Here is a 14086-nt window from a genome sequence, read left to right as displayed (position 1 = left end):
GTGGGACAAAACCAATTAAAATTAGTGTCACTGCATGCACACATATGTTTATTGCGGTCCTATTCACAATAGCAAAGACTTGGAACCAATCTGAATGTCCATCAATGATAGACTGGATTAAGAAAATGTGGCACATATACACCATGGAATACTATGCAGCCATAAAGGATGAGTTCATGTCCTTTGTAGGAACATGGATGAATCTGGAAACCATCATTCTGAGCAAACTATCGCAAGGACAGAAAACCAAACACCACATGTTCTCACTCATAGGTGGGAATTGAACAATGAGGTTACTTGGATACAGGGTGGGGAACATCACACACTGGTTCCTGTCATGGAGTGGGGAGAGGGAGGAGGGAGAGCATTAGGAGATATACCTAATGTAAATGATGAGTTAATGGGTGCAGCACACCAACATGGCACATGTATACATATGTAACAAATCTGCACGTTGTGCACATGTACCCTAGAACTTAAAGTGTAATAAAAATAAAATTAGTGTCACTGTTATGTACTCTTTAGAAATTATCTCTACAGATAACTTGCTTACTGAAAACAACATTTTTAGAGAAAATTGTCACATTTTAAAATTGCACATGAATTCATTATTAACCTTTGCTGGGAGTATATCCAGTATATCTTTGTAGTTTAAATTCTTATTAATTAAAATCTTAGTTTTCTATCATTGAAGTGAGCCTAATTAATGTGAATATATAAAAGGAGCTTGTGATCTTGCTTATATTTTTGTGCAGGTAGTTTAACCTTTGAGCAAGATGAATAACAGTTCATGTCATCGAATACTGTGTACCAGTATCAGAGGTTAAGTTCTACAACAAGCTTGCTGTCTCTAAGGTTTCTTTTTCACACCATGGTGATATCTGGGAGATGCCTGACTGTCAATAATCTTGAAGTAGACTCAGAAATAGAAGGGCAGAACCCACAACACTGTTGGAAGATTGAAAGCTACAGTGAAGGTCCTTACATGAAGTATTTGTTCAGCAGCTTCATGTTTATAGCAGCAGAAAGTGCCATCACCTTTTTTTCATGAGTTAAATAGGGGGCAGAAGATAGGAACAGCACAAAGGGGAAATAATGGAGGAGTCAGTGCCAAAATAGAGAATGAATTACATTGGCTGGGCAAGCAGAGCCTTAATTTGTAGTCTCTCAATTTTTAGCTTTTATCGCCAAGTGTGTTCACTCCTTCGCTTTAAAGAATGCTGGTGTTTTGTGGCTAAACCTAAATTGTCACAACACTACTCTATTCTACCCTCCTCCAGGATCCCAGCTTATAAAAGGATGGCAAAACCACTGCCTTTCAGTAACCTGAAAGTTGGAAATGTTTCTTAATCATGCAGGGATTCTTTATTTTCACCACTCAACCCTCAAACTATTGGGAAAATTTATGTCACCATCTTCTGAGCCACTTTCCGCTGAAGTCATCTTGGTAATAAATGTACCTGATACCATTAGTGTGAAACGAAGGGTCTCCCATGGTTCTTGCACACAGTTTTATCCTATTAAAACACTGACTTACCAATTATTGTGAAAATGTGTTCCATGTTATAAAGGGTTAGATGAGATTTGGCCTCCCAGCTTTATTGAGATATAACTGACAATAAAAATTATATATATATATATATATATATTTTAAATTTATTTATTATTATTATACTTTTAAGTTGTAGGGTACATGTGCATAATGTGCAGGTTTGTTACATATGTATACTTGTGCCATGTTGGTGTGCTGCACCCATCAACTCGTCATTTACATCAGGTATAACTCCCAATGCAATCCCTCCCCCCTCCCCCCTCCCCATGATAGGCCCCGGTGTGTGATGTTCCCCTTCCTGAGTCCAAGTGATCTCATTGTTCAGTTCCCACCTATGAGTGAGAACATGCGGTGTTTGGTTTTCTGTTCTTGTGATAGTTTGCTAAGAATGATGGTTTCCAGCTGCATCCATGTCCCTACAAAGGACACAAACTCATCCTTTTTGATGGCTGCATAGTATTCCATGGTGTATATGTGCCACATTTTCTTAATCCAATCTGTCACTGATGGACATTTGGGTTGATTCCAAGTCTTTGCTATTGTGAATAGTGCTGCAATAAACATACGTGTGCATGTGTCTTTATAGCAGCATGATTTATAATCCTTTGGGTATATACCCAGTAATGGGATGGCTGGGTCATATGGTACATCTAGTTCTAGATCCTTGAGGAATCGCCATACTGTTTTCCATAATGGTTGAACTAGTTTACAATCCCACCAACAGTGTAAAAGCGTTCCTATTTCTCCACATCCTCTCCAGCACCTGTTGTTTCCTGACTTTTTAATGATCGCCATTCTAACTGGTGTGAGATGGTATCTCATTGTGGTTTTGATTTGCATTTCTCTGATGGCCAGTGATGATGAGCATTTTTTCATGTGTCTGTTGGCTGTATGAATGTCTTCTTTTGAGAAATGTCTGTTCATATCCTTTGCCCACTTTTTGATGGGGTTGTTTGTTTTTTTCTTGTAAATTTGTTTGAGTTCTTTGTAGGTTCTGGATATTAGCCCTTTGTCAGATGAGTAGATTGCAAAAATGTTCTCCCATTCTGTAGGTTGCCTGTTCACTCTGATGGTAGTTTCTTTTGCTGTGCAGAAGCTCTTTAGTTTAATGAGATCCCATTTGTCAATTTTGGCTTTTGCTGCCGTTGCTTTTGGTGTTTTAGACATGAAGTCTTTGCCCATGCCTATGTCCTGAATGGTACTACCTAGGTTTTCCTCTAGAATTTTTATGGTATTAGGTCTAACATTTAAGTCTCTAGTCCATCTTGAATTAATTTTCGTATAAGGAGTAAGGAAAGGATCCAGTTTCAGCTTTCTACTTATGGCTAGCCAATTTTCCCAGCACCATTTATTAAATAGGGAATCCTTTCCCCATTTCTTGTTTCTCTCAGGTTTGCCAAAGATCAGATGGCTATAGATGTGTGGTATTATTTCTGAGGACTCTGTTCTGTTCCATTGGTCTATATCTCTGTTTTGGTACCAGTACCATGCTGTTTTGGTTACTGTAGCCTTGTAGTATAGTTTGAAGTCAGGTAGCGTGATGCCTCCAGCTTTGTTCTTTTGACTTAGGATTGTCTTGGAGATGCGGGCTCTTTTTTGGTTCCATATGAACTTTAAAGCAGTTTTTTCCAATTCTGTGAAGAAACTCATTGGTAGCTTGATGGGGATGGCATTGAATCTATAAATAACCTTGGGCAGTATGGCCATTTTCACGATATTGATTCTTCCTATCCATGAGCATGGTATGTTCTTCCATTTGTTTGTGTCCTCTTTTATTTCACTGAGCAGTGGTTTGTAGTTCTCCTTGAAGAGGTCCTTTACATCCCCTGTAAGTTGGATTCCTAGGTATTTTATTCTCTTTGAAGCAATTGTGAATGGAAGTTCATTCCTGATTTGGCTCTCTGTTTGTCTGTTACTGGTGTATAAGAATGCTTGTGATTTTTGCACATTAATTTTGTATCCTGAGACTTTGCTGAAGTTGCTTATCAGCTTAAGGAGATTTTGGGCTGAGACAGTGGGGTTTTCTAAATATACAATCATGTCATCTGCAAGAAGGACAATTTAACTTCTTCTTTTCCTAACTGAATACCCTTGATTTCTTTCTCTTGCCTAATTGCCCTAGCCAGAACTTCCAACACTATGTTGAATAGGAGTGGTGAGAGAGGGCATCCCTGTCTTGTGCCAGTTTTCAAAGGGAATTTTTCCAGTTTTTGCCCATTCAGTATGATATTGGCTGTGGGTTTGTCATAAATACCTCTTATTATTTTGAGGTACGTTCCATCAATACCGAGTTTATTGAGCGTTTTTAGCATGAAGGGCTGTTGAATTTTGTCAAAAGCCTTTTCTGCATCTATTGAGATAATCATGTGGTTCTTGTCTTTGGTTCTGTTTATATGCTGGATTATGTTTATTGATTTGCAAATGTTGAACCAGCCTTGCATCCCAGGGATGATGATCATGGTGGATAAGCTTTTTGATGTGTTGCTGAATCCGGTTTGCCAGTATTTTATTGAGGATTTTTGCATCGATGTTCATCAGGGATATTGGTCTAAAATTCTCTTTTTTTGTTGTGTCTCTGCCAGGCTTTGGTATCAGGATGATGTTGGCCTCATAAAATGAGTTAGGGAGGATTCCCTCTTTTTCTATTGATTGGAATAGTTTCAGAAGGAATGGTACCAACTCCTCCTTGTACCTCTGGTAGAATTCAGCTGTGAATCCATCTGGTCCTGGACTTTTTTTGGTTGGTAGGCTATTAATTATGCCTCAATTTCAGAGCCTGCTATTGGTCTATTCAGGGATTCAACTTCTTCCTGGTTTAGTCTTGGAAGAGTGTAAGTGTCCAGGAAATTATCCATTTCCTCTAGATTTTCCAGTTTATTTGCGTAGAGGTGTTTATAGTATTCTCTGATGGTAGTTTGTATTTCTGTGGGGTCGGTGGTGATATCCCCTTTATCATTTTTAATTACGTCGATTTGATTCTTCTCTCTTTTCTTCTTTATTAGTCTTGCTAGTGGTCTGTCAATTTTGTTGATCTTTTCAAAAAACCAACTCCTGGATTCATTGATTTTTTGGAGGGTTTTTTGTGTCTCTATCTCCTTCAGTTCTGCTCTGATCTTAGTTATTTCTTGCCTTCTGCTAGCTTTCGAATGTGTTTGCTCTTGCTTCTCTAGTTCTTTTAATTGCGATGTTAGAGTGTCAATTTTAGATCTTTCCTGCTTTCTCTTGTGGGCATTTAGTGCTATAAATTTCCCTCTACACACTGCTTTAAATGTGTCCCAGAGATTCTGGTATGTTGTATCTTTGTTCTCATTGGTTTCAAAGAACATCTTTATTTCTGCCTTCATTTCGTTATGTACCCAGTAGTCATTCAGGAGCAGGTGGTTCAGTTTCCATGTAGTTGAGCGGTTTTGAGTGAGTTTCTTAGTCCTGAGGTCTAGTTTGATTGCACTGTGGTCTGAGAGACAGTTTGTTATAATTTCTGTTCTTGTACATTTGCTGAGGAGTGCTTTACTTCCAATTACGTGGTCAATTTTGGAGTAAGTACGATGTGGTGCTGAGAAGAATGTATATTCTGTTGATTTGGGGTGGAGAGTTCTATAGATGTCTATTAGGTCTGCTTGCTGCAGAGATGAGTTCAATTCCTGGATATCCTTGTTAACTTTCTGCCTCGTTGATCTGTCTAATGTTGACAGTGGAGTGTTGAAGTCTCCCATTATTATTGTATGGGAGTCTAAGTCTCTTTGTAAGTCTCTAAGGACCTGCTTGATGAATCTGGGTGCTCCTGTATTGGGTGCATATATATTTAGGATAGTTAGCTCTTCCTGTTGAATTGATCCCTTTACCATTATGTAATGGCCTTCTTTGTCTCTTTTGATCTTTGATGGTTTAAAGTCTGTTTTATCAGAGACTAGTATTGCAACCCCCGCTTTTTTTTGTTCTCCATTTGCTTGGTAAATCTTCCTCCATCCCTTTATTTTGAGCCTAAGTATGTCTCTGCGTGTGAGATGGGTCTCCTGAATACAGCAGACTGATGGGTCTTGACTCTTGATCCAGTTTGCCAGTCTGTGTCTTTTAATTGGAGCATTTAGTCCATTTACATTTAAGGTTAAGATTGTTATGTGTGAGCTTGATCCTGCCATTATGATATTAACTGGTTATTTTGCTCGTTAGTTGATGCAGTTTCTTCCTAGCTTCGATGGTCTTTACATTTTGGCATATTTTTGCAATGGCTGGTACCGGTTGTTCCTTTCCATGTTTAGTGCTTCCTTCAGGGTCTCTTGTAAGGCAGGCCTAGTGGTGACAAAATCTCTAAGCATTTGCTTATCTGTAAAGGATTTTATTTCTCCTTCACTTATGAAACTTAGTTTGGCTGGATATGAAATTCTGGGTTGAAAATTCTTTTCTTTAAGAATGTTGAATATTGGCCCCCACTCTCTTCTGGCTTGGAGAGTTTCTGCCGAGAGATCTGCTGTTAGTCTGATGGGCTTCCCTTTGTGGGTAACCCGACCTTTCTCTCTGGCTGCCCTTAAGATTTTTTCCTTCATTTCAACTTTGGTGAATCTGGCAATTATGTGTCTTGGAGTTGCTCTTCTCGAGGAGTATCTTTGTGGCATTCTCTGTATTTCCTGGATTTGAATGTTGGCCTGCCCTACTAGGTTGGGGAAGTTCTCCTGGATGATATCCTGAAGAGTGTTTTCCAACTTGGTTCCATTTTCCCCCTCACTTTCAGGCACCCCAATCAGACGTAGATTTGGTCTTTTTACATAATCCCATACTTCTTGCAGGCTTTGTTCATTTCTTTTTCTTCTTTTTTCTTTTGGTTTCTCTTCTCGCTTCATTTCATTCATTTGATCCTCAATCGCTGATACTCTTTCTTCCAGTTGATCGAGTCGGTTACGGAAGCTTGTGCATTTGTCACGTATTTCTCGTGTCATGGTTTTCATCTCTTTCATTTCGTTTAGGACCTTCTCTGCATTAATTACTCTAGCCATCAATTCTTCCACTTTTTTTTCAAGATTTTTAGTTTCTTTGCCTGGGTACGTAATTCCTCCTTTAGCTCTGAGAAATTTGATGGACTGAAGCCTTCTTCTCTCATCTCGTCAAAGTCAATTCTCCGTCCAGCTTTGATCCGTTGCTGGCGATGAGCTGCACTCCTTTGCCGGGGGAGATATGCTCTTATTTTTTGAATTTCCAGCTTTTCTGCCCTGCTTTTTCCCCATCTTTGTGGTTTTATCTGCCTCTGGTCTTTGATGATGGTGATGTACTGATGGGGTTTTGGTGTAGGTGTCCTTCCTGTTTGATAGTTTTCCTTCTAACAGTCAGGACCCTCAGCTGTAGGTCTGTTGGAGATTGCTTGAGGTCCACTCCAGACCCTGTTTGCCTGGGTATCAGCAGCAGAGGCTGCAGAAGATAGAATATTTCTGAACAGCGAGTGTACCTGTCTGATTCTTGCTTTGGAAGCTTCCTCTCAGGGGTGTACTCCACCCTGTGAGGTGTGGGGTGTCAGACTGCCCCTAGTGGGGGATGTCTCCCAGTTAGGCTACTCAGGGGTCAGGGACCCACTTGAGCAGGGAGTCTGTCCCTTCTCAGATCTCAACCTCTGTGTTGGGAGATCCACTGCTCTCTTCAAAGCTGTCAGAGTCGTTTGCGTCTGTAGAGGTTTCGGCTGCGTTTGTTAGTGTTTACTGTGCCCTGTCCCCAGAGGTGGAGTCTACAGAGACAGGCAGGTTTCCTTGAGCTGCTGTGAGCTCCACCCACTTCGAGCTTCCCAGCAGCTTTGTTTCCCTACTTAAGCCTCAGCAATGGCGGGCGCCCCTCCCCCAGCCTCGCTGCTGCCTTACCGGTAGATCACAGACTGCTGTGCTAGCAATGAGGGAGGCTCCGTGGGCGTGGGACCCTCCCGGCCAGGTGTGGGATATGATCTCCTGGTGTGCCTGTTTGCTTAAAGCGCAGTATTGGGGTGGGAGTTACCCGCTTTTCCAGGTGTTGTGTGTCTCAGTTCCCCTGGCTAGGAAAAGGGATTCCCTTTCCCCTTGCGCTTCCCAGGTGAGGCAATGCCTCGCCCTGCTTCAGCTCTCGCTGGTCGGGCTGCAGCAGCTGACCAGCACCGATCGTCCGGCACTCCCCAGTGAGATGAACCCAGTACCTCAGTTGAAAATGCAGAAATCACCGGTCTTCTGTGTCGCTCGCGCTGGGAGTTGGAGACTGGAGCTGTTCCTATTCGGCCATCTTGCTCCGCCCCCCCAAAAATTATATATATTTAAGGTATACAATATGATGTTTTGATACATGTATACATTGTGAAATGAATACCACAATCAAGTCATTAACACATCACCTCACATAGTCACCATTTTTTTGTGTGTGGTGAGAATACTTAAGATCTACTCTCTTAGCAGATTTCAAGAATACAATACAGTATTAGTAACTACAGTCACCATGCTGTATATCAGATCCCCAGAACTCATTCATCTTATAACTGAAAGTCTGTACCTTTTGACTACCATCTCCCCATTTTCCCCAACTCTCATCCCGAGAAATACTGTTCTACGCTCTGCTTTCATAAGTTTTTTTTTTTTTTTTTTTTTGATTCCACATATAAATGAGATCATACGGTATTTGTCCTGTGTCTGGCTTATTTCACTTAGTATAATGTCCTCCAGATTCATCCATGATGTTGCAAATGTCAGGATTTCCTTTTTATGGCTGAATAATATTCCATTGTGTGTGTGCGTGTATATATATGTATATATGTATGTATATGTGTATCATATGTGTGTATATATGTATATATGTGTGTATATGTGTGCATATATACATATATATGTATATAAATATACATACAGACACAATATATATAAATAAAATACACTTTGTGGATAATGAAAATGCATTCTATAACCACAAATAATATTGTGGTTATGGATCACACTTTATCCATTCACCCACTGACATACACTTAGGTTGTGCTGTATTTTGATTATTGTGAATAGTGTTGTGATGAACATGGGAGTGCAGATACCTCTTTGACATATGGTTTTATTTCCCTTGGATACATACCCAGAAGCAAGGTTGCTGGTAGTTTTATTTTTAGCTAAGATATTATTGAAGTTTTTAGTGCCTCCTAGATGCTAGGCATTTTAGGTATAAGATTTTTTGCCCTGGAAGCCTCTGACGTATAAGCAAAATTTGGTATAATATATTCACTCCTCTGTGAAGGTTCCTGGAAGAGATGATGCCTCCTGGATCTGCTGTTAGTTGGCTGAATGGTTAGGTTGCACTGCCGTGGGCACTTCTAGCTACTAAACGAAATGATAGCCAATTTATGGAAAATTCTATTTCTAAGGAAACTTTTAAAATTGTAAGAGTGAAGTGGATGACAGTGAACACAGTGAAACTTTTTCTCAAAGACAGAAAAGTAAATATAGAAAACACCCTGGGCATCCCTTATAATAGAAGGATACTATACAAATGTATGACATTTTCAAGAAAGTAGCTATGAAAATGAGGTAGTTTTTATTTAATTTTCCATTGGAACTTCACACTGTTCTATAAAATCAAGAACACCTTTGGACTCCTAAAAATTAATAAATCAAAAATGTCCTTCTAATTAAGAATCTGTATTTCACTATCCTCATATACAGAAAATAAGGAGAAGTTCATAGAATTATTTTGAGACTTAAAGCTTAGGAAAAAATTTTGTAAACTGTTAAATTCTATACAAATAATACTACTACCAATAATAACATACTCAACTCTGGATATGCTATGGAAGCCTCAGATGTAAGGTAAATGAAGGGACAAACTTTTATTGTCTGCCATGCAGTATAGCTTGAACATTTTAGCTCTGACCTGCAGCTACTTCTCTGCCTAGGTAAAGCATTTAGGAAGGATGGGAGGGCTCCTTATGCCCAAGTGTCTGCACTATTACAACATATTATAGTATATGACTGTATATTGTATATATGACTCAAGCACCATAATAAGGTGGGAGTCATTGATAAATGGATAAAAGGACCCTCTGGCTCTTGAAAAGTAGCTTTTTCAAGGGTTGTAATGGGGCCTTTAGTAATGCTCTTTTCCAACTTGGCTTTAACATTCCCATCTGGGAATTCTAGAGCTTTAGCTCAGCTCAATAAGCATTCTTACTGAAATATTGTTTCTCTCAGTGAATTTTAGAAATTAAATCCTAGTGGGTGGCATAAAGAGACTGTGATGGTCTTGATGAGACAGTCTTCTAATTTGACTGGCGGTGCTAACTCAGGAGCCCCCAGAACTACTAGCAAGTTACTTCAGTTTTACATCCCTCATTTTGATTCAGGCAAATGCCCCCAAAGATTTGTTTTTCATGAAGAAATATCAATATCACTACTCTCTTGACAAAAATTCATTTCCAATTTAACTCCAATAACAGTATTTGAGGACTTCCCTGTTCAGGTTTACAGAGAACAGTTTATAATGTCTAGTAAAATTTAGTATTGGAAACAAAGAAAAAAGCTTTTTCTTTTGCAAAAAGGTGATGTAAGTTTGGTGAGATTCTTATGGTAATGTGCTACCTTCTAATACCTAATCAAAATACGTTTTTCTAAAAATACGGTATTTCCCTCTGTATAAGTTTCACTTATTATTAGCAAAATAACATTTAAAAATGTAAACAGTTATAACTTTTTTCCCTTGAATACTGAATGATGGTAACATTTTATTTACTTATATATACCTTTTCTGTCCAATGTCTTCTTTTAAAATATCTTTGTCCAAAAAATATATTAGTCCAGAGTTCATTCACTAGTCTGTTAAATATCTCTATAAACCAAATACTTAACTCCATATAACTATAAACCCATTTATAAAGTAACAAGAAATGATTTTAGTTACTAATAAGGGGATTCTGTCTGTGACTAAAAAGAAATTTGGAGCCATGTGATTGATATGCATTTTGGAATGATTTTTGTTATGGAAGCAATCTATTGTGGAAATCATCCTATACGTGCATCATTCAGGGGAACTGGGAACAGGACAGTTTACACTGTCATCCCTTGCATTTGAACATTTTCGGGTTTGGTTTTTGTAGCATTGCAAAATCTGTAAACTTTGAAAATTAAGATACTTAAAGTTTAGCCATATGTGGTAAGCCCATATCTTATGCTATCATTATTAAATAAATGTGTGCACTTAAAATACTAGAGAAATAAGTAATAAATAAATATTGATCTGCTGCAAAATATATCCCGAAATCATCTTCCTGTCTACACATCCAGGCTGATCACATTTCTTACCAGAAATTAGCATAGGTCTTAAAAGCATATATTATTTTTAAGTGCTTTTTTTACTCATAAGCAAAATTCTCCAATCAAAAGGAGTAAAATATTCTTGATGGAGGCTCACTGGAAAAAAGTGTTTTATGTTCTATTCTCTAAATATAAAAATGGTTTCACAACAAACACCCTATGAATTTGATGAAACTGAAAATTCTGGTGGATAATAATTAGAATTTTATATCAGAGGATATAGCTATCGGTTTTTAAAATGGCTTTTATATTTCAATTAAGTTTGTGAAACTGAAAAACTACAAAAAGGGAAAATCTACTTAAATTAGCGTAGATTAAGTGGTGACCATTATTGCAACGAAAATACTATGTCAAGGAAATGGCTGTTTTGTTGCAAAAGTGATAAAAATACTAAAGTCAATAAAACTGTTAAAGTAAGTCTCAGTAATTACCAAGATCAAAATCCAGTGGCTTTTTATTAAACATGAACTTTTGTTCTGCCTTCTGCAATACGTAAATAGTGCTGACAATTGGTTTGTGAGGCACTTGCTACAATAAAATCTAATTGTATCATGAGAGAAAGGTGACAATCAGGAGATCATGAAAAAATTACATATTCTCACTGGTAGTTAATTAGCCATGCAAAACCTCCTCAAACAGATATTCTCTTCTATTAGGAATGATTACTATGCAGGCCTACAGATGTCAATACCACAGTCATTCAAATACTTCTTTTCCTACTAATTGAAGGTTGTAAAGCTCTGGTGCCAAGGTTTTGCTTCCAAAGAGCTAATTTATGACTAGAAGGATATTTTATGTCTTCAGTTGCAGCAACTACAAAATTCAGCAAATCAGAACCATCTGTGCACTGATACTTGACTCACCATTCATCTAGCAGCCTATCAGTCACATTAGTTTGCATCCCGCATTCTTGGCTCATGAACACATGTGATGATCCAAAGTTCATAAGAAATATTAAAAATGAATGGCATCCTGACCCTATCTTATTGTACATGCATCAGGAAAAAAATGCCATCCACACTTTATTTTTGCATATGGATAGTGGTCACGGAAGACATGGATGCTGCGTTGCCTGTCCACTAATCTTGCTAATAATGGCAGTCTAAGATTTCCACCACCTGCTTAAAAATGCTCGAAATCTTAATTCTTTTTTTTTTTTTTTAAGTTGGTGTCGGTCTTTTGGAAGATGGCGGACTAAAAGAAGAGGTGTAACTTTTAAAAAATGGTTTTTTTCTTAATGTGGATCTCTGGCAAAAACTCTTTTATTTTCTGTAAAGAATTGTTTCCATGGATTGAAATATCAGCACATACAAATAATCTGCTTAAACCTAAGACTATTATCACCACCAAATTATGGCCAAATTGGTAGGCAAAAACAGACGGCAGTATCTATTGAAAACCTGGAGGAAAAAAACAAATCATGGCTTTCTCATGAATAACATCAGATTAGCCTTTACGCTAGTCACATCTCTATGACAGTAGTGACTGCTTGCTTTCTTTCACAGTACATAGTAGGCCACAGATCCTATTTTTCTCTGTGAGACAACAGGTCAAAATAACTTGGATCAAACTTTCTTGGTGCTGAGTTAGGGGAAATGGGAGTTAAATATAAGGAAGAAGAAAGCCGTCAGACTCATTTTGAGACCTAAAACAACTTCATTTGATAGAAAAGTATCAGAAGGTAATCATAGGATAGCAGGGATTATGTTACTTACTTTTTGACTGTTTGGAGTATGGACATTTATACTCTGTCCTTTTGTGGAAAAGTCCAGTGATCCCAAAGGTATTCCATCAGGGTTCAAAATTTTCTTGAGCGCTTGATAGTTTGGCTTTTCATCATAGGCTAAACTATGAGCACATACCAAAAACTGGGCTATTTCACCTGTGAATTAGTAAATTTTTTACATGTTATTCACAATTGGCAAGAATTGTCAAGACTCCAATAATTTCAAAATCGTTCTGTTATCTCTTTGTCTTTTACACATTTACATCTCCTGAAGAAACCAAAAATGAACAATTCAATGAAAATAACTTTTTTAATGATATTCAAAAATGACTGAAATATAGCGACCTACAGAATTGATGAAACTAGTAATGTTTTTAACATATTTTTGTTGATACGCTTACAATTCACTGATCTTATGAAGTATATTTTAATAATTATAGTGATTATGATTTATGAGGTACAACTAGTAAGGACTACATAAATAATACAATCGACCATATATCATACTTTATGTTGAACTTCTAAAAGTTCAGTTAAAGTGTTACTATAAACCTCTTTACTTCTAAGGAAAAAAAAACCTGCAAATTTTTATTAAGGCTTTGATTTTGGGATTATAGCAGTGTATTTAGAAATGACCTTGAATTCCATGTTGTTAGCTAAGATTGACTTTAGAATGCATGAAACCTCCCTCATGTCCTCCATACCTAGCTAGCCTGGTACACAGCCTTGTGTTTTTGATTTTAGAGCAGTGGGAGGAGAAGTTGCCATCTTTTATTTTTTCCCTAGTATAAAGAAATGTTCCCCTAGAACTACATAGTAAACCCCCTTCCCCCAAAAAGGTTAAGAACTACCAACTTCTAAATACAAACAGAATTAGTAACCAACAGTTACAAACATCACTGCATTAAAATATTTGCAGTTTGCATTTCTTTTTCATGTTGAGGTTCAACCTAAAATTGGAATAGAAGTGGTGATAATACCAAATACTATTTAAAAACTGGCATGTTTTCATTTGTTCACAGAGATGTTTAGATATGCCTTTCCTTTTCAAAAATATATTACTGACTCAAACTCAAGTACTTCTTACTTTCTCACTTGGTTGCCTATATCCATGGTGGGAAAACCTGGGAAACTTCATGGGTTGGCAGGAGTGACTTCCTAATCCTTCACTTCCCCTCCAGGCCTACCTCCACTAAAAAGAAAGGAAAACTGCAGAGGCACTGGGTTTCACTCCCTATAGAGAAAAATTCCAGAAGGAATAGTCATCATCGCTTTCTCCCTATTAAAGTTAAGAGTGATCACTTTCACCATATAGTCCAGAGCTATTTCCTGGGAACATGAAGCTAACGTGATTAAAATGTGAACTCTTGGCTCTGGGCTTTTTTTCCTGGACACTGTAGCAATTATGCAACCTATTTTTTCATCTCTGATTCTTTTTTTAAATCAAATTCTGTTATCTAGCATTCGGTCAACCAGATCTCTGTTAACTAGCAAGTGCTGCTATTTTATCACGATATTTAT

At 37.8% G+C, this 14086-nt stretch overlaps 1 protein-coding gene across 6 annotated transcripts in view; it reads right to left on the bottom strand.

Annotated features, from left to right (window-relative positions):
- LOC105465080 (VRK serine/threonine kinase 2) overlaps positions 1-14086 on the bottom strand; it is a 112666-nt gene that overhangs the window by 13315 nt on the left and 85265 nt on the right. For all 6 annotated transcript variants that reach the window (XM_011713305.3, XM_071076740.1, XM_071076741.1 and 3 more), the window contains exon 11: positions 12555-12721. In XM_011713305.3, the coding sequence (XP_011711607.2) occupies positions 12555-12721 (167 nt within the window). The remainder of the gene's footprint in view (positions 1-12554; positions 12722-14086) is intronic.

The sequence above is a fragment of the Macaca nemestrina genome, chromosome 13 (assembly GCF_043159975.1).
Source record: "Macaca nemestrina isolate mMacNem1 chromosome 13, mMacNem.hap1, whole genome shotgun sequence".
NCBI lineage: Eukaryota > Metazoa > Chordata > Mammalia > Primates > Cercopithecidae > Macaca > Macaca nemestrina.
The sequence above is the reverse complement of the archived record's forward strand: the minus strand, read 5'-3'. Positions and strand labels throughout refer to the sequence as shown.